At 36.4% G+C, this 21,242-nt stretch overlaps 2 protein-coding genes across 4 annotated transcripts; one reads left to right on the top strand and one right to left on the bottom strand.

Moving 5' to 3' along the window:
- Positions 1 to 590: 590 nt before the first annotated feature.
- LOC121247354 (glycine-rich protein 23-like) lies at positions 591 to 3,032 on the bottom strand. Its single transcript, XM_041145718.1, has 2 exons — positions 2,896 to 3,032; positions 591 to 1,402 (listed from the first exon to the last, which is right to left on the bottom strand). The coding sequence occupies exons 1-2, from the start codon at positions 3,005 to 3,007 to the stop codon at positions 591 to 593; spliced, it is 924 nt and encodes a 307-aa protein (XP_041001652.1). The 5' UTR covers positions 3,008 to 3,032.
- A 1,030-nt stretch (positions 3,033 to 4,062) lies between these two features.
- On the top strand, positions 4,063 to 15,057 carry LOC121246101 (transcriptional corepressor LEUNIG_HOMOLOG-like). 3 transcript variants are annotated; one of them, XM_041144110.1, is made up of 20 exons: positions 4,112 to 4,268; positions 4,377 to 4,448; positions 4,605 to 4,662; positions 4,776 to 4,873; positions 5,191 to 5,205; positions 5,290 to 5,300; positions 5,408 to 5,691; positions 5,784 to 5,859; positions 5,954 to 6,065; positions 8,819 to 8,868; positions 8,963 to 9,226; positions 10,116 to 10,187; positions 10,357 to 10,587; positions 11,180 to 11,321; positions 11,400 to 11,509; positions 12,784 to 12,933; positions 13,693 to 13,848; positions 13,951 to 14,067; positions 14,204 to 14,401; positions 14,882 to 15,057. In XM_041144110.1, exons 3-20 carry the CDS (start codon positions 4,631 to 4,633, stop codon positions 15,023 to 15,025), a joined length of 2,262 nt encoding a protein of 753 aa, XP_041000044.1. In that variant the 5' UTR covers positions 4,112 to 4,268; positions 4,377 to 4,448; positions 4,605 to 4,630; the 3' UTR covers positions 15,026 to 15,057. The 3 variants fall into 3 exon arrangements, with proteins under 3 accessions (XP_041000042.1, XP_041000044.1, XP_041000043.1); XM_041144108.1 differs by having other exon boundaries at positions 4,063 to 4,268; positions 5,191 to 5,300; XM_041144109.1 differs by having other exon boundaries at positions 4,148 to 4,297; positions 5,191 to 5,300.
- The last annotated feature ends 6,185 nt before the right edge of the window (positions 15,058 to 21,242 follow it).

Here is a 21,242-nt window from a genome sequence, read left to right as displayed (position 1 = left end):
GTCCAATGTTCTCACTAGTTTTTTGGTTATGTTTTCTGCATATTGCAATTTTATCTTATTCCTTTTTATTGTGAATGCCTCACTAATTGGGTACATATTGTCTGTACTTAGGCCATAATTTATTATTATTAGAGGTTAAGTACTAGAGCGGTTTAATTATCTTGTATCATCATAATAGAACAGGTGTGAGATCATATTAATGGTGTAGTATAATAGAGAGATGACAAAATAAACTTTGACAAATGATAAACTAAATTAGACTTTTGGAATGATTTTATTCATGATAATATATTGAGAAATGCATTACAAGCTTTTATATATATATATATATATATATTTATATAGATGCAGCTTCCAACATGAAGCAGCTGCAAATACTGATAAATATTCTTTTCAAATAGAGAAACATCTCTAAACTTTGAAAGTTTCAATGCAAGTTAATTTATAGTGACTAAAATATAAGAAAGAATGAGCAACACACCCCATATAAACCAGCATATAGATATATATATATATATATGACTTATGTATATCATGTATAGAATGAACAATTTCTGTAGTTGTTGCATAAGCTCATCCAAGCAAGCACACTAGTGTGCACTACCACGCCCACCCCTAGAGCCTCCACCTCCACCACCAAACCCTCCACTGGCACCATACCCATTTCTGGCACCTGCACCACCACCACCACCAAACCCTCCACTGGCTCCATACCCATTTCTGGCACCTGCACCACCACCACCACCATGTCCTCCATCTGCCCGAGATCCGCCCCCACCTACACCACCTCCTAAACCTCCTCCACTTGCTCCACCACCTAGCCCAGGTCCACCACCACCACCACCATGCCCTCCACTTGCCCGAGATCCGCCCCCACCTACACCACCTCCTAAACCTCCTCCACTTGCTCCACCACCTAGCCCAGGTCCACCACCACCACCACCACTACCATGGCTTCCACCTGCCCGAGATCCACCACCACCTATGCCTCCACCTAAACCTCCTCCACCAGCTCCACCACCAATCCCGCCACCTACTCCAGATCCATCACCAGCTCCACGACCAATCCCACCCCCTGCCCCAGATCCATCACCAGGTCCACCACCAGCAGCTCCTCTACCAATGCCCCCACCAACACCACCACCTAAGCCACCACCCGTACCTCCACCACCACCTCCTAGACCACTTCCACCTCCTAGACCACTGCCACCATGACTAAGGTCACCACCCTTACCAAACCATCCATGTTTAAACCCTCTGTTATAAGTCCCATGATGTAGACCTCCTTTCTTATACAAATGTGGGGGACCAACTACGTGCTTGTCATCCTCAACCCCACTAACATCAGCCACAACCAAACCACTCGCAAGAAAAGTACACAACAAAACAACCACAAGACAACCTGAAAGAGCCACCATTGTTAGTTCCAACAGAGAAGCAGAAAATTACAATAACAACGACATCACGAGAAGAAGAAGAAGAATAAGAAGTTGAATCTAGCTGAATAAAAGTAAGTAGAGCCCACTGTAATAGAGCGGTGCAATGAACGAGGGTGGTATGTATAGAGAAATAGTAGTACTACATGTACTTACAGTTTTACTTATACTTTTATTTACAAGGTTTATTTTGTTAGTTTTCTTTTGAAATTTAAATTTAGAATTTCAAATTTTATGATTTTCGACATATCAATAACTAACATGCGGAGAAGTACATTTTTTGTAAGTTTTTCTTAAGTACATTTAGCATTTTCTATAGAGAAATAAGAGGTTATGCTCACTATGACCAAACTATATATCATGCTTAATTGGATAAGTAAATGTGGCTCGTGATCTGTCATTGAATATTTACTTGTCCAACCGTCCTCTCCCCCAGCATGCTCAGAAACGAATTAAGGCAATACTGTTGGATAAGCAATAATTTGGACTAGACTTGGCTTTTGACGTGTGGCGTGCATGGAGAACTAGAACTAGTTCCTTCGATCATCATGAACTTTCAGGTTTCGCTTTTCTATTTCTAATTTTTAGGGATCAAAAAGAGTCGAACCTGCTGCGCGCGGGTTTGTCAATATTGGATCATTTGGAGATCATGAAGTTGAAACTAAGGTACTCGTGTGGAGCAGCTAGATCAACTTTCTCAACCTTAATCATATGATATTATTTAATGGCCAACAACATACGTACACCTCTATATCAATTCATCGTCTACTGAGAAATTAAATAGGCATATTGGCATTTTGTTTGGACATCATATTATTTATCATCCCATGATTTGACTACCCTTTTTGACAACCATGAAAACTTCTTTCACTTCCAATAATATTAAACAGAAATTAAGAAAAAAAAATCATTTTCATTTAAAAATTAAAAAGAAAAAAGAAAAAAAATCACTACTCATGGTTGTAAAAAAGGATTATCAAATGGGATGATAAGTCTCATTTTTCTTGTAGGAAAAAGAGATTTAATGCAGGCAACCTTTCCAAAAATATTGTTAATTCAATAAGTGATCATGATGATCTATTGTTTACTTATGCAAATTAATTATATTAAACTTTATAAGTTGATGCGCATGCAAACATTTTCTATATATAAAACTAATTACAAGTCCAAAATTACAATCATATAATAAAAATATCGAAATTAAAATCTCAACAATTTTACTTTTAAGTATAAGGATATAATTGTAATTTTAATTTTGTTAACAGATCATAACGGATTGACCCATTATCAACCCGTTAAGTAATCGTGTTTTAACAGGTCAACTCGGTTTGACCCGAACCTGTTAAGACTAAACTCAAACCTGTTATTATCGTGTCGTATTCGTATTGGACTAACGGATCGTGTCACATATTACCGCAACCAATAGGATACAAATTAAGTTGTTGAAGTTTTTACGTACCTTGTTTTGTTCCAAACATGAATGTGATTTGACCCTTTGGCATTTGCTTCAAAAGAATGCACCAGCTTGTCATTATGTTAAGACAGCTGCTCATGATCATTGTTGAGACCATCGACTGCAGGCAGATCCCAATTGTAAAGTTCTTCAACTGAAATTGAATTGATAAGATCACTACAAGAATACGATATATTTATAACACATTGGTACTACTAAATTGAGATAATTAATTGAGTGGTGAATCTTGACATGATGATATATATATATACATATATCTATCAAAATTTAGTAAACCACATTTAGAGGATCAGTACTCGTGTGTGTGAAGCCCATGCATGATCACTTTCTTGTCATGAGTACTATTGTTTCAATAGGCATGACTCACCTATTTGGTTCTTTCATGTTAATATATACTAATTAATCAAGGAAGGAATTAATGAAGTTCACCATATGGCCGTGATCCTTCATGGTTTGATATATAGTGAGTATAAACAACTAGGATATTGCACATTTTATTAATTACATGGAGTGTAGGGTATAAATCCAACACAAACACCTAGTCCGATCAGGAATTTAATAAAAATAAATTTATAAACTAATATAATGAGATGTTAGATCTACTTATAATAAAATAAATTTTATAATATGACACGTCGCATTAATTTATAAATTTATTTTTATAAAATTTATTTATAGGCTAAACATTTCTAATTCTAAAATATTATAGTAGACTCTGCAAAGATAAAGATAAGAGTAGCACTAGCGTGTCGCTGCTAGTGTAAAACTAGTGTTTTTTTTTTATCTAATTTTTTTATTCATATTTTTTTTTATCATTTTTAAATATTTTAGAAAAATAAAAAAAAATATATCAATATATTTAAAATTATTTCTTTAATCACTAAATTAATAAAAAAAATTGACAAGCAGTCAAACTGAACGATATGGTTGAGCGGCTAACTAGCTTTATTGTAAAGATAAATGTCAAAGTCTTCTACACTATTTTAAAACGTGAGCCCAACCCAATCCCGTTCCAAGTCCACGATCACATGACCCAGCCATTCTGTAGGGCCCATATGACGTGGTAAAATAAGAGTAGGGCTCCCTCTCTGCCATCGGCCCGTCGTTCCAATTTTATTGACCACACAAGATCAGTCGCTTCAGAGAACCCGTACAAGGACTCCGAGCCTCAGCCTCGGACTCCGAAGCTATTGTGGTTCGTAGTACCCTGCTCTGCTTGGAACTCTTTTCTCTGTTAAACTTCCTCGTTGTATTTTAACTTAATTATTCCCCGTCGCCAACTTCATACCCCTCCCGATCAAGAACAGACCTTTTCATTCTTTCTTTCAAGTTTTGAATTACCGATTTCCAAGATACAGGTTCCAAATTCGGATGTTACAACAATTTTGTTATTTCTCGAATTTTTCTTCTTCAATTATTAGTATTTCGTTGATTTTGTTATAATTCTGATATGAATATTTTGACAGTGGTGATCGTTGCTGCGCAAATCTTCAACTGTTGATGCAGGCTTTGATCTATTTTTCTCAGTTGACTTTGAGGTTAGTTCCCGTCAATTCACTCTTGATCCAATTTACTTCCTCTTTTTGTTTTTTTCTTTCACATCCATATTTTTGTGGGTTCATATTTTTTGGTTCTGGGATAATGAGAGGCGGTAATTGAGGATTTGAATTTGGATCTCTTTGGTTCTTGCGCAGTTCGGGCTTCTTTTGGACTGGAAGCAATGGCGCAGAGCAATTGGGAAGCGGATAAAATGTAAAATCATTTGCTTTCTATTCTATTCTGCTATATGTTGCGTATGTTATTGTTGCTACGTTTATGATAATGGTTTCTTATAATCTTTTCTTACTTTGGCCAAATAACGCCAGGCTTGATGTTTATATATATGATTACTTGGTGAAGAAAAAATTGCATGCCACAGCGAAATCCTTCATGACTGAAGGGAAGGTTGCACCGGACCCTGTAGGTAATATATAGTTTTACTAGTACTGGATTTTCCCTTCAATTTCGTGAAATAATTTTTTCGTCTAATATATTGTTTTCCTTTATATTTCTTAATTTAGATTTTGACCTGAATGAAAACATTTTTTTGGGTAAGTAAAGAAAAATCTCACTTTTATAACCTTAACGAAAACTTATCAAAACAAAAAGTAATGTTTCTTTACCTGAATGAATATGTAGAAGATTTGATCTCATGATCCTCATTTGGGTTGAATTTAAAATTGGTTTGGAAATTTTGTGGTTGGACTATTAGCGTATATAACTATTAGCTTGCACATGCAGCAATTGATGCTCCTGGTGGGTTTCTTTTTGAATGGTGGTCTGTTTTCTGGGACATTTTTATCGCTAGGACCAATGAAAAACATTCAGAGCCTGCTGCAGCTTACATAGAGGTGGATCTTCAAATTTTTTGCTCATGTTTTACCATTAGCTTGATTCTTCATCTGATGATAATCCCTCATTTATTTTTCCCATTCCCTCCCATGTTAATGGTTTGCAGGCACAACAAATTAAAGCAAAAGAACAGCAGCAACTGCAAATGCAGCAGTTGCAACTAATGCGTCAGGCTCAGATGCAACGAAGGGATCCTAATCATCCTCCCCTGGGCAGTCCAGTGAATTCTGTAAATCCTGAAGGAGTTCTTGGGCAGTCTACTGCAAGTGCATTGGCAGCCAAGATGTATGAGGAACGCATGAAGCATAGCAATCCAATGGAATCAGAGACATCCCAACCACTTCTTGATGCTAGGATGGCCCTTTTGAAATCAACTACTAATCATCCTGGGTAGACTTGCCTGTAGATTTTATTTAACTATATCCATCTGATATTTTATCTGTGGGTAGCTGAATATCTCTTGGCTTATCTTTCTGAGACAGTCAGTTGGTCCAAGGAAACTCTGGAAGTGTGACTGCAGCATTACAGCAAATCCAGGCACGAAGTCAACATAACACTGTAATGACTTGAAAACATGATGCTAAGCACTGCATTATTCCTTTTTTGTTCTTTTTCAACAAGGTTAAACTATTGATTCTTTTTGTTCCTGTAGGATATCAAAGGCGAAGTTAACATGGCTGCAAATCAGAGATCCTTGCCTATGGATTCTTCTTCGATGTATGCGCAGGGAATCATGCAGTCAAAACCTGGAATAGGAAATGCAGGTACGATTTCCTGTTTATAGTGAATTAGCATTCAGGTTGGCTCTACCAAATACAACAAAAAACCTAATTTTATGTGGGTTTGAGTATTCACAAGGGGGCACAGATTGAAGCAGTATGTTTCATAATGGATACCCCAATGATTCTTTTTTTTTCAATTTAAAAAAAAAAGGCTTTGAGTTTGGTATCCGTAGGCTTTAGTTTTTAATTAAAGGTTAGTTTTTAATTAAAGGTTGCATCACTATTTTTTGTCCATTTCTAATTTCATGGTGTTGCTGTAAGCAGATCTAACTAAGGTATCATTTCATTTTTATATACCTTTTTCATCTCGTATATATAAACAAGTTGAAAGGCATGCATAATATGCCATTCATGGCTCACGCGATAGTGAGCAATGTTTGTGCGGTATTTTGGAAACAAAAAGTATAAGATCGCATGTTATATTATAGAAAGTATATCCAGTTGATCAAGGAACCAAATCCCCCAAAAAGGTGATGAACAAGGACCTTCAAGAAACTGTTAAAAAAATAAAAACTACAGGAAGATAAATGTAATATACATTTGAACTGCTTATCAGAGTGCATTTCTAGTCTTTTTGGTCACTTTGTTTCACCTTTTACTGTTCCGTTTTCATGGCGAGTTAAGAGTGCCTTTGACGGTTAGCATTTATATAGCATTGAATAAAATAAGCAATTTAAAGTGGTAAGTTTTATGAACCCCTAGGGGTTGGCTCAAGTGGTAAAGGCCTTGGTCTTGGTGGTATGCTCCCTCCAAGTCTAAGGTTCGAATCCTCTTGGCTGCAAACAATTTCTAGGGGCCATCGGACTGGGGGAACTTCCCATTGAATTACCCGAGCTGCACTTGCAGGAAACTCCTTGCCAAGGGCTTGTACACCCCCGGGATTAGTTGAGACTTTGTTCTCGGACAACTGGTGCCAATAATAATAATAATAATAAAAGTGGTCAGTTGTATGGATTGCATAGGGAATCTTTTCAATCGTACCCAGGTTTGACTGACTTTTAAGGATTGGGAAATAGATTCAATTATGTCCTTTTCCGAAATTGAGGGTTTACATGCTGTGCGCATGGATTGTTTTGCATCAGATGCTTTTTAACAAAACGTTTCCAGCAGCAAGCTCTTTTAGGTAAATCTCTAGAAGTTTCTTATGGTTTATGGAGATCACGGAACCTCAGTCATATTAAGGCACACTTGAAGTGGCTTTCTTTTCCAGGAGACAGTTGTGCATCTTTAATAATTTTTATATGAGTAGTTATCAGCCTTGGCACAAGTAGTAAGGAATGGGGGTGGTGTTGGATAGATCATAGGTTCATTGTTCATCCATCAATAAACTGAAAAAAAGAAAAAAAAATAAACAGATTCAAGTATTCAACCTATCCCAAGTCATTGGTTCCTCAGCGATGTAGATGGGAAAATACAAGGATGGATCCTTGTTAAATTTCTCATGAGCAAAGGAGGCATATCCAGATAGGGTTGTAATTTAAATTGTTTGATTAATCTAATCTGTTGTGTAAATTTTTTTACCAATCTCTTAAAGAGTTAGCATCAGAACATTAATTTAAATAGATCTTTTGCATGGAAGGCAGTGTCATAATGTCTAGTGTGGATCTTTTATTGTAGTGGAATTGTTGTGTACTTCGGACTTATCAATCCGGATTCATCTTACATAACCTTCTAAAGTACATTAAAAAAAACCCGTGCTTGTCAAAGAAGTTTATTGTTTTTTAATCTTGTTAGCTCCTCAACCCCTGTATATTACTACTGTCCTCTCCCTTGTTCTATAAATATTTTTTGTGGTGAATCGAAAGCTTTGAATCTATAGCTTTTGATCTTGACTCCCTCTACAATTTCTTCTTCCTGGGATTCATTTCTTAAATGTGTTTATCTTCTCCAATTGTGCCTCATAGCTCTTATACATTTTTATCTGGTATTTAAAAGAAAAAAAAAAAAATTAAAGATTTCCTCGAAGGGTTTACTATAAACTTTTCAGTTTTTATTCATATTGTTTTTATTTTTGTTGTATATTTTCTCGGGCTTCATGTTGTTTTATTTTGGGAAGTAGAGTGTCATTGTGGTGGATTGGTATTATATGTCTAAGAAGAGTAGGGAGTCTATTGATCACCTTCTTATATGAAGTTTGCTCTTTAACTTTTTTGTTGTTGATTTGGATTATGAATAGAAACATCTTAGAAGTTTGGAGGTTGGCTCCTTTATGCTCAATGTGGTGTATTTGGAGAGAAAGGAATGCTCAAACCTTTGAAGATAGAGAAACTTCGGCAGTAGAGCTGAAAAAGAATGTTTTTACTCCCTTTACACATGGATTGCTGCACATAATAGTTTGCTTTATTCCACTTTTTCTGATTTTTTGAACTGCAGGTCTTTTTTTCTCTTGAATAGGAAGCTCTCTTGTATACTTTTTATGTACTAGGAATGACCTCTCTGCTCTTATATTTGTTCATTTTACTTACCTCAAGTCAAAATAAAAGATAGAAAAGCATTATTTCCATGGAGCCTTATGTTTAGAGGTCTGTATTAATCCCTTGCTACAAGCAAATATAACTCCTTTCAGGAAATAGATGACGTCACATGAATCACAAAAAATGCATGAATGTGGTGTACCAAAATATCTGTGGTAACAATGCCAGCTCTTCCACCCACTGCAACTAAATCAGCACCCACCAACTCTTAAGTCATGCTCTGAGTAATTTTGTTATTCTTTGCTGTCTTTGCTTTTTTAGGTTTGAATCCTGGAGTTGGTAGCCTTCCGTTGAAGGGGTGGCCTTTAACAGTAAGTTCTACACTGTAGTGTGTATGTCAGAATTATTGGAAAAATATCCCCTCAATTCCAAGTTCCTAACTGAGGCATTTGTCAAAATATTCAGGGGATTGACCAAATTCGGCCAGGATTAGGTGCACAAGTTCAAAAGCCTTTCCTACAGAATGCCAATCAGTTTCAGCTGTTGCCACAGCAACAACTCTTAGCTCAGGTGCAAGCACAAGGAACTCTTGGTAGTTCACCTATATATGGAGATATGGATCCTCAAAGGTTTAGAGGATTGTCTAGGGGCTCTATGAATGTGAAAGATGGCCAACAAATTGGAAATGATGGATCCATAGGTTCTCCAATGCAATCAACTTCATCAAAGGCAAGCTTTTCACTCCCGCTCTTGTCAGAATATGATAGCCTTATGATACATGCTTAATTCTGCATATCCTTTATTGCGTGATTTATAATTCCTTTTTTTCTTTTAATTTATCTCAATCTGATGTTGAACAGTTATTTTTATGTATAGAAATCGATTCTGTCCTTGGGTGCCTTGGACCTTATTAATTGAAAGACTTTGTGTTTTGATTATGCCCAGTTGATCAAGCATTGGTCTTCCATTATCCACTGAAACAGTCCTTGCTGCTTGTGAAGTTGGCTATTTCATATCAAGCATTGTTCTTTAAACAAATTGGGGTCTGTATTAAATTAGGAAAAGGTGAAATTCTTTAAACAAATTGGGGTTTTCAGGTCTAATTGCAATTGCTGGAAATCACAGAACTTTCAAAATAATTACAATAAGTTTTGACTAGAATTAATTAGGAATATGGCGATTATCTCAAAAAGGATTTCTAAAGGACTCCTACTTCATTAAGAATCTTTTATATTATTGAGTACATATATCCTAGCAACCTTATTTGTATCATGCTCCACATGTGTGACTATAATCTTAGTTACTCACTAGTGAGGATATTTTGCTGATATAATTTTCTCTATTGCAGCACTGGCCTGAATAGAAAAGGAATGATTCGAATACCATCTCTAGTATCACCAAAGACATTGCCAATCATCTATGATAATACCCAAATGTTTACTGATGTTTCATTTAGGTCTATGTAAAATTTTATAAAATTTTATGTAAGTAAAGAAAAGGGATTATCGCAGCATACTTTAATGTTTTTGAAAATATTTTCATTTTTGTATTGTTGTTTAAGATTATCCAGTGAGCTCTCTGGTAACATTTTTCTGAACCGTTGGCATGTTCTAAGCAGATGAACATGCCACAGATGCAGCAGAGTTCATCTCAACAACCAGATCCTTTGCATCCACAGCAACTGCAACAGGTTTTGCTCACTTATATTGACATAATGCCATAAAGAATGTTTTTCTACTGCTACATCCATTTGTTTGCTATCTTCAAAAACTTCTTGGAACTGGAGGCACAATCAATTCTTGATAGTTTTTTGGGTTATTTCTTGCAAGTTAATAACTTGGCTGTTAATGCTGTAATAGAGTAGCCGAAAAAGGAAAGGGCCTTCATCTTCCGGAGCTGCCAACAGTACTGGCACAGGAAACACACTTGGTCCTTCACCAAACTCTCAGCCATCAACTCCATCTACTCATACTCCTGGTGATGGAGTTGCAATGGCGGGTAATCTGCAGAATGTTGGCAGTGTGTCAAAAGGTTTAATGATGTATGGTGCAGATGGGGCAGGTGGTCTTGCATCATCCACAAACCAGCTGGTATATTATCTTTTGAGAAATTGTAATCTGCATAACTTACACAACTGGTAGAAAAGTTTTACACGTGTATTTTCCTTGCACGTTAAGCTAATATGTTAAGCCTTAGGTATCAATTTGTTAAGACCATAGAGATGATTTAGACCATCACCATTTTAATAATGAGTTGGCTAATTGGAGATTGTATGTGAATTATAGGGTGCCAGTAATATTATCTAAACGTGATGGTCTGAATTAGTTGATTATGATGGAGCCCATACTGTGTTGGGATCTTCCATCCTGTAATCATACACTTGTAATAAGATTACAATTCATTTAGGATCTGTAGTCTGGATTGCACATTTCTAAATTTGGGATACTTTGTTCCAGAACGCACTGCATAGCTAGTTTGTTCCATGTATGACCACTACTCATGTTACTCACATGGATCATGTGTTAGATAAGTATGCTTGGAGATCCTTGCTTAAGGTTCAAGGCTTCCATGGATATATGTTGCACTTATTTAGTTGTATTATGCTCTTATGCATCTCTTAGTTCAGCTAAATACAGCACATTATAAATCAAGGCCTGTTGATGACTTCGTCTTGAATTGCAGGAAGACATCGAACCTTTTGGAGATGTTGGTTCTTTAGAAGATAATGTGGAATCTTTCCTCTCGAATGATGATGGAGATGTAAGGGATTTATTTGGCGCATTAAAACGGAACTCTGCTGAGCAAGCTGCTGAGACTTCAAAAGGTAGTCAATGATCTCATGGGTTGAGCAATGATGATTGTTCAATTTGATTGCAACTAACGCTCTGTCTCTCCACATTAGGTTTTTCCTTCAACGAAGTTGGTTCCATACGTAAAAGCAATAGCAAAGTTGTCTGCTGTCATTTCTCTTCAGATGGCAAGTTATTAGCCAGTGCCGGGCATGACAAGAAGGTATAATGCATTGTAGCAGGCAAGGCATGAATCCCATATTTTGAACAGACTACATTAGTGAAAAACTTAATATATATTTTTTTAATATATACCAGTCTGTTTAGAATCTTTTGATTTAGGAATTGCAGATCAATTAATTCTCCTACGCTACTAATGTAAGCTCAAAGAACTTCTGTCTAGTGTTCTGATTTCTCATTGACTTTAACAAAATCAATATCTTAAATCCTTTTGTTCGTTGTTGTCCTTTATCACCATCATTCTTTGATGCAACCAATGTCTGTATATATCTATTTGGTATGTGCAAGGCATCAAAGCTTTTGTTACGATGTAGTTTTTGGCAAAACTATTAATTCAGGTACTTATTCAGAAAATTTATGAATTTAAGATTCCACTGTGAATTTGGCTGTTTTTTAACACGGAAAACTTGTCGTTTCTCTTCTAGTATCTCAAGTATAGGTATTGTGGAAAACATCTAGCAAAAGGTGAAATTCAAACACTGCTCCCCATGCTTTAATTACTTTGGAGTTTTCAGTGCCTGTCCTGTCAGATAAAAAAATAGTTCTGCATGATATCATCATGTTGAGTTTCTTCATCGTAGTTGTCCCTCTCCTGTTGTATCAGTGGCTCTAACCACAAACATGGCTCTGTATGATATCATCATGTTGAGTAGATTATGCTTCTTGCATTCCACATCGTGATTCGCGAGATATATTAACGATACCATTCAAGTGAAAGGCATTTCAATACCAGTGACAAATGCTCACATCAAAGATTGGGACATACAGCACAATCAGAAGATTTTATCAAATATAAAAAAGGATTTATTAAGCATTTTCTGCATTTATCTTTCCTCACATGGTTCAAATCAAATTTATATTTCATAATAAAGAAAAATTTCCAAGATAAACGATATTCTATCTTGTGCAATGGATTAGAAAAGACTTAAATGGACAGGAAGAAACTTGAATCAATGGTTGAAAGAAATTTTATCCACCTATGAGTTTCCCTTGCTGACAGTGTTTACAAATTTTAGAAAATTTCATGATTTTGCCATTGCCTCACTCGTTGGTTTTTGGAGTTTTTGTTTGAAGCTGGCATGATTATACTTGTTATCGGCTCACATTGGATGCAGATATACTCAGAAGAGCTAGTTGTATCTAAATATGCATTTTCATTCTTCTTCTTTTGCTAAACATTGATTTCCCCTGAAGATGGGTTTACTGTAATAGTAGGATCAGTGAAATGTAAATGCTTACTGTTTTTTATGTTAGTAGGTTGTTCTCTGGAACATGGAGACGCTGCAGACTGATAGCACTCCAGAAGAGCACACTTTGATAATTACCGATGTTCGCTTCAGACCAAATTCAACTCAGCTGGCAACTTCTTCGTTTGATAAAACTGTGCGACTCTGGGATGCTGCAAAAGTAACTTCCACATTTCATCTCTTTCTTATTAAACGCTAGTCAGGAATTTGACAAGAAAATTTATGTTCTCCCCTCCTAGTTTGTTATTGTAGTAATACTAAGGTGCGGTTTGGATAGTGAGATTAGATAAGATAGTTTTAGATTAAAGTTAAAAATTGAATAAAATATTATTAGAATATTATTTTTTAATATTATTATTGTCTTAGGATTTAAAAAAGTTGAATTGTTTATTATATTTTGTGTAAGAATCTGGAAAAGTTGTAATGATGAGATGAGATGAGATGAGATGAAACACTTTCACTATCCAAACGGGGCCTAAGTATGATGGGTGCAACTGGTTGCTGCACTTTTTACTTCAATTGAATTCTTGGATCCATGAAACTTCAGATGCTAGGATTTTTATGTTTTTTTGTTGGCATACTTCCCCAGTACTTGGTTGCACCTCTTGTTTTTAGCTGGGAATTATTACTTTTATGAAAAGTACCACCTTGTTTCTACTTTTACCTTCTGCTATTTGTTCCCACCTCATGGAAATTGACTTTCACAAAAATAAAGTGAGCTTATGATGAAGCACTGGTCTTTTGTGTTCTCAAATTTGTACATCTGTCCATGTCTCTGAAGATGGTTACGTGATTGGTGGTGTTCAAATTAATTTCTTTGTTATGTAGAGTCGCATCTTGCCTATATACATTGTGGCATTTTTATTGTCGGTGAAGATTTTGGTGTACTTATCGTGCTTAATTTAGTTTATTTTTGCAGCCAAACTATTGCTTACAGACATATCAAGGGCACACCTCCCATGTTACATCCCTTGATTTTCACCCTAAGAAGAGTGACATTTTCTGCTCTTGCGAGGCTAACAGTGAGATTCGTTTCTGGAAAATTAATCAATATTCTTCAACCCATGTTTCCAAGGCTAGTTTTGGAATTTTATTTTTATTTTCTGTTCTATGTAAGTTTTGAAGCTTTGTTGGATTTTGTACATTGCCTTCTGATCCTCAGTATTTTAATGAACAGGGAGGTTCCACACAGGTGAGATTTCAGCCTAGAATTGGACAACTTCTGGCTGCGGCAACAGAGAATGTTGTGTCCATCTTTGATGTCGAGACTGATAGGCTGACACACTCATTACAAGTATGATATCATTGTTAAATTCAGGAAAATTTGAAGGAAGCCATTGGAACTCCTCTGTCTTGTTTAATAAATCAATATTAAATTGCATTACACATTCTTATCTGCAGATACTAATGCTTTGTCTGTTGAACTTCAGGGGCACTCAACAGAAGTGCTCTCCGTCTGTTGGGACACGAGTGGAGATTATTTGGCAACCGTGAGTCATGAGTCTATCAGAGTGTGGTCATTAGCCTCTGGAGAGTGCATTCACGAGCTCAGTTCCAGTGGAAACATGTTTCATTCTTGTGTTTTCCACCCAAGTTACTCCACTCTCTTGGTCATTGGAGGCTACCAGGTGATATTTGCTTTGTAATTGCCATTATCACTGTTATCAATGCCTTATAAATTTTACCAATAGACAAAAGAAAATGGTTTCATATTCAAGGGATATCCATGTGCGACCTAAATGTCCAAGATTTCTTTAGGTGACCCTTGAATTGCCATTCCTTGAGAATGGTTTTTTTAACCAAGATTATACTTTTTTTAAGCTATCACTTTACTTACCAAAAAGGAACATCCGGCACTTTTACCAAATAAGAATTCCTACCATTGTGATGATGGATGCATTTGTCCTGAGTGTCTCTATAGGATGGTTCTGGAACCTGCTGCTATATGATACAAGACAGCAGCCTAATTTGCCCAACTTTGGGATATCTAAAAGCCATCGCCTAGGGGAAACCCCAATTATCTGAAGCTAAAACTGTCAAAACAACTTGGACCTTGAGCTGATTTCCATCAAATGTTGCTAATGTTGGTAAATTTCCATTAATTGCAGTCTTTGGAACTTTGGAACATGGCCGTGAATAAGTGTATGACAATTCCAGCTCATGAGTGTGTGATATCAGCTTTGGCACAGTCACCGGTAACAGGGATGGTTGCCTCGGCTAGTCATGACAAATCTGTGAAGATTTGGAAATAAGTTTATTGCCTTTGATGGATACAATTCTGCCAGTATCAAGTATACTGGTCCTCCCATTTCCTAGTGCAGCAAAATTCTGAACTAAAAAAAAACAGACAACAAAAGGAAAATCCACACCATGTATACTTTTTTCTTTTTTGAGTTCATTTTCATTGTTTAGTTTTCTCTACATGAAAAATAAAGGAAATGAATGCAGGTATCCTTTGGTCTCATGTTGTGGCTTGGCCATAATGCAATTGTTAGCTGCCAAATATATTTTTTAAATATTAATTATGCTCTAAAAGTTCTTTCTTTTGTTAAGATCTGGCATCCCAGTGGATCTATCTATTGGTATGTATGCACATCTGTTAAAGCAAAATTCTACTCATCATCCCTACACCTTACATCTTACATGATTTTTTTTTTTCTTATCAAATGTGTGGTGTATGGATGATGAGTAGAAGAATTGTTTTAGTTTAGCAATAATAAAATTAAAATAAAAATAAAATAAAATAATTAAAAATTAAGTGTGGTGTGGTATATGAATGATGAGTATAAGAGTTCTGTTGTAAAGGTTGGTTTTTGGGTTCGGATTTTTAATACCAATGGCAAGTTGGTAAATAAACTGGAAGGATGTAAAGTGATTGATTCATCTTTTATTTTTTTATTATCAGAAATATCTTTAATAAAACTGATTAGTTGAACCCAACGCTTCCAGTGAATACCACGTACCCTTTGCAGTGAATTAATGGTTGAAGCAATAACGAAACTTCTATTGTGAGTATATCATGAATTTGGTCATTTAAATTTAGAACAATTTGAAAGGTTGTGTAGATAAATATTACACAATTTAGAATTTTAAATGTTTGGAAAGTTGTCTCTCTCTCCTCTATAACGTTTTGTCTTATTTCCTCTATAGTGCCATTAGTAATGGAAGAATTCTTCTTTTCATGTCCCATTTAGATAGTGAAATTATTTTATTTTATTTCATCTTATTTCATCATTATAATTTTTTTAAATTCTCACACAAACTATAATAAATAATTCAATTTTTTCAAATATCAAAACAATAATAATATTAAAAAAATAATATTCTAATAAGATTTTATTCAACTTTCATCTAAAATCATCTCATCTCATCTTACATCACTATTCAACCCGCAAAATTCCACAATCATATTACGAATAGGATTCAAGAGTTGTCATAAAATGAGGAGAAAAGAAGAAAAGTATGAATGTATATGGAGGTCGGGTATGTTTAGTTGTTGAGATGAGTTGAATTAAATTGTGAATACTAGTACTTTGTAGGTCTCATTGAGATGGGTTTAACTTTTTTAGGTTAAGATGAGTTTAACTTTTTAGGTTGAAATGTATGAAATAGATTAAGATGAGTTTAACTTTTTTATGATAAGTTGAAAAAGTAATAGGTCTCATCAATGATTGGTTTGAAATGAGTTGAGTTTAGTTCAACAACCAAACACAACAGCGTTCTATGATTCAATTCACCTCCAAATAATGAGTAGGCGACTATATATATGAAGGCTACCTAAAATGTGTCGGGTCAATTGATGTGGTTAAGGATGACAATTGTGATCCATGTGGTAAGCATCTCAACTATGGACATATATACATATATGGTTTCTAATATATGATTGATTGGACCAAAATATTCAAAACTCAAACAAAACAAAAAAATTAGTTTGTTTGTTATAATTGTTAAGATATTTGGATTGAGAATTATGATATCATTTAAAAAAAAAAAAAAGCCTAGCCTTAGATGCATTCTCTTTTAATTGAGAGAGAGAGAGAGAGAGAGAGAGAGAGAGAGAAGCCCCTTTTCCACAAAAGAATTTCAAATACAAAACGTTTTATATTTTGGCTAATTTTCACGTGATTCTTCTGATAACTTTAATCGTTTCATCATGATTCTTATGACAAGCAGCAAAAGCATATGCAGAAAAATAATAGAGTAGTGCTCAATTCATGACTCGTGAAAGGAATAAAAAGGCAACAAGTTGCACGCATAATTCATAACAAGCCAACAGTTTTGGAACATCCTTGCTTTTCTACCCGTTTTACAACTTCTCTCAATTCCTCCAACGTATTTTCTACACACTCTTCTACTTATTCAACAAAATTTTCAAGCTTGCTTCGTTTTATTCCATACAAGCCAACATTTTTTTTTCTCCTAGAATCTCTAGAGCCATCTATTCTTCATCTTCAACTTCTTCTTCTCCCATTTCAAGTTAACCCGTAATGATACAGAACAGTAAAAGCAACCTTCATTCATTTTCATTACTAGTTGTCCTAGAGCCTATCATCCATTTCTTGAGCTCAGTATCTGCTTAACGGGTCAACCGGTTATGACCTGTTAAGAAAGTTGAATTTATATTTATACCCTTATACCTAAAATTAAAAAAATTCAAAAAACCCTAACCCAATAACCCTACGGCCCTCGAGTCCCTCAGTTCTCTCAACTTCTCAACTACTCAAGTGACCAAGTCTCACCCCCCTTTCAACCAATAACCCTTGTAACATTAATATTTTACAATGTGTGTTTATCATATTTGGGATTGTAACTTTAATATTATTACAATGTGTGTTTATCATATTTGTGTAATTGTGCATTTATCATATTTGGTACTGTTGAGATTTTAATGTCAATATTTTTATTGCTTGGACTGTAATTTTGGACTTATAGTTAGTTTTTTTATTTTTTATAGATATTGTTTATATTTTAATATTTATATAAAATCAATCAGGTCAAACAGGTTGAAACAGGTATGTTCAACCCATTAACGTAAATGGGTTGAAACGGGTTGGGTTGAGTAATGTCGTATCGTGTCAATCTATTTCGTATTCAGTAACGGGTCGGGTCGTGTCAACCTGTTATCTTAACAGGTTGTGTTAGGGTTTGAGATTTTGACACAAAATTCTTAAAGGGTCGTGTTCGGGTTAACCCATTAAGTATAATGTACATGATTGACACCCCAAGTAGTAGTCGTCGTTGCCGTTAACATGATTGACACCCCTAGTAGTAGTCATCGTTGTAGTAAACTTCGGACAGAGATTAGATTTTTTATGACTTTGGGAGCATGCATGGAAGGGATATTTTCCCTCCATAGGACCGGGCCTATGTCCATAGGGTATTTGGGACTTGAACCAGGCATATATGGTCCAGCTTAATATCACGAGGAAAAGGCCCTAACCCAAGTGACGCACAAAAGTCTTGTCGTATTAAATGCATTGGCATGGAACATGAGCCTGGGATCCTCACTGGGAGCCTGAGAAATACACCGCGATGGCAGAGAAGGTGGATCAGCTACTCACTGCAGGGTTCATCCTGAAAGCCCACATCACTATGAACTATTAATATTTATCTCCATTAACAAGGCCTCACTCCAAACCTCCTCCTAGTGTCCCTCTACCCAGGCATAAACCTTTTCGATGCGAGCTTGCTCATAGGCAAACAAGTTTATCGTAAACTCCTTATCGTAAAAAACGACCCCCCATATGGCATGAATTGGGAACTCTTAATGGACCGCCTCCCTAGCAGGAAACTCCTAGCCCTTTCCCGATACAAAAAAGAACTTCTTAAACCAATCCTTGCATTGGAGAACCATTTTTCAAGGTGGACAATTGAAACATAGGTCGGGATCGAAAACTGCACACGTTGCCCTCACAACTTTGTATTTACCAAGGCCAGTCTGATGAAATCCAAAATATCTCGAATGGGTCGGCAAGAAGAGAGCCACAACCCGTTTGAGAACATCATAGGGTACAAAGACACCTTCTTGGCAAATCCCTCCGAGTCCATGGCACCTTGACTAGGTCTTGGTACGTCCACAGTAATGTAGTCTGACATGCCAAATGAGGTGCGAATAGCATTCAGATCTGATCAAGAGGTGGACGCAGTCCAGTGTTACCCCCCGAAATACTGGGAAGCATCATGAGACATGCATCCCAAACCCTAAGGAGAGGCTTCAGGACATGACGGATGTGACTCTCGAGAAGAGGGGCTGGAAGCCTTTTTAGGGGGCCATTTTCTAGGATTCAATTGTCGTTGAAGGAAGGGAAAGAAGAATGTGGAAAGGGAAAGTGCGGGAATGTAGAAAGAAATGAAATGATAGTCCGGGATGGGAAGGGTTGCTAACCTAAACCTGGGATACAAATAGGCCTACTGAACGATTAGATGGATTCTTAAGAAAATGTGACAAGTGTCAAACAAGGTGGATTGCCAAAAATGAGACTCATAACTCATGCCGCATGATTGGACTTGGAAAACGAGCCGTCGCACATCATTCCAAGCATATGGCTACAAGCTATAGTGGGCAATGGCCTTGGGAGCATGGAAACATTGCGAGGCAGAAAGAGTTAGGGGTGCAAATGGTCCGGTCCGGTCTGGTGATGGATTGAATATTTTCGGTCCATCGCCAGACCTGACCGAACACCCAAATGGACCGGACCGGACCAAAAGCTATCGGTCCGGTCCGGCCTAATTTTTTTAATTTTTTTAAATAATTAATAAAAAAATTTATTTAAAATACTAAATTAAATTAAGTGACTTATTAATGTGGATTAAGTAACAAACTCAATAAAAAAATATTTTATATGGTCAATGATAATAAATTAGATGAAAATTATATTATTAATTTATATAATTACTCTATAATTAACTAATTGATATTATATATTAGTTAATTCATAGAATATTAACAAGTGTTAATAACATATTTAAAATTTTATATTGTTAATAGTGATAGGTTAGATGAAGATATATATAAAATATTGTTAATTTATAGAATATTAACAAGTATTAATAACATATTTAAAATTTTATATTGTTAATTGTACAATTATTATATAAAAAATATACATATAAATGTTTTTTTTTTCATTCGGTCCGGTTCGAGAAAACCCTGAACCGTGGACCGGACCGAAACTTTTCGATCCTCTAAAATGTGGACCGAGACCGACCGGACCAAGTCTCGGTCCGGTCCGGTTGGTCCGTTCCATCCGACCGGACCGTTTATCACCCCTAGAAAGAATAGTTTTCACTGCTCACACGGTAAGAATTTGAGAGATAACTAGAAGGGATATTTTTCACTATTGGGTCGGGCCTATGTCCATAGGTTATCTAGTCCTTGAACCAAGCACACATGGTCTGGATTGATATCATGAGGAGAAGGCCTTAGCCCAAGTGAGGCGCAAAATTCATGCCACATTAAATGTGTCGGCGTGGAACACGAGCCTGGGATCCCCATTAAAGATCCTATTGCCAACAAGAGAATGCCATATTAAATGCGGCTATATGAAAATTTGAGTAGACAAGACCCCAACGATAGGAATATAAATCGGATAAAGTCAGTAACGAAAAGAGGTTAATCACTCTAAACTTACTCTATGTTTGTCTTCTTCTTCCCAACATTTAATATCTTCTGACTTTGGTATTAGAGATATCACGAACACACCTGACCACCGCATTCTTCTCTTTTATAGGCATTCAGAGCGATAATGCTTGTGGTTACAAAACACGCTTTAACAATGCAAAACATTATGTAAAAGGAAAGAACATTGAGGGGTAGAGAGATGAGCGGTGCCTAGGTGTGTGACTGGCAGTGCATTACCGTTACAAATCTGATCAGAGCCACTATATTCTTCAACCTTGATATTGAGCTTGCTCAAATCAGAGGTGACATCGTGAGTGGCACCAAAGTCTGGTTATCAAGATGGATCTACACCTTGCGAAGGTGAGGTTACATAGGCCTAGATGGTGGTGGAGTTGTCACTTTGATAACTGTTATCAAAACGGTGAAAGTAGCAGAGGACAGTGTATCCAGCCTTATTGCAAACTTGACAGATTAATCTCGAGGAAGAGGAGGAGGAGAAACTGCGGCCACACCCCCTGCCTCAAGAGCCACGGTTGTTGCCAGAGGAGTTAGAGCCACGGCCATTGGAGGAATACTGGGATCGTCTACCACAACCAGGCCGAGGAGACCTAGATTTACTAATAACATTAGCACTAGCCATAGACAGGTCAGCAATGGGTTGATCTTGCTCGAGGTGAAGTTCGTGAGCAAGTAGCCATAGAGATCTTGGAGAGAGATTGGCTCCACGCGTGTGGTAACAGAGGTGACAAAGGAGTCAAACTCAAGACCATGACTGCTAAAAGAAATGTAACGAGTTCAAAATCATCAAGGGGCGGATCGATTGTGACCAAAGTATCAGCAAGGTTGGT

The sequence above is a fragment of the Juglans microcarpa x Juglans regia genome, chromosome 1S (genome assembly GCF_004785595.1).
Source record: "Juglans microcarpa x Juglans regia isolate MS1-56 chromosome 1S, Jm3101_v1.0, whole genome shotgun sequence".
Taxonomy (NCBI): Eukaryota; Viridiplantae; Streptophyta; class Magnoliopsida; order Fagales; family Juglandaceae; genus Juglans; species Juglans microcarpa x Juglans regia.
Note: the sequence above shows the minus strand (reverse complement) of the source record. Positions and strands in the feature narration are given on the sequence as shown.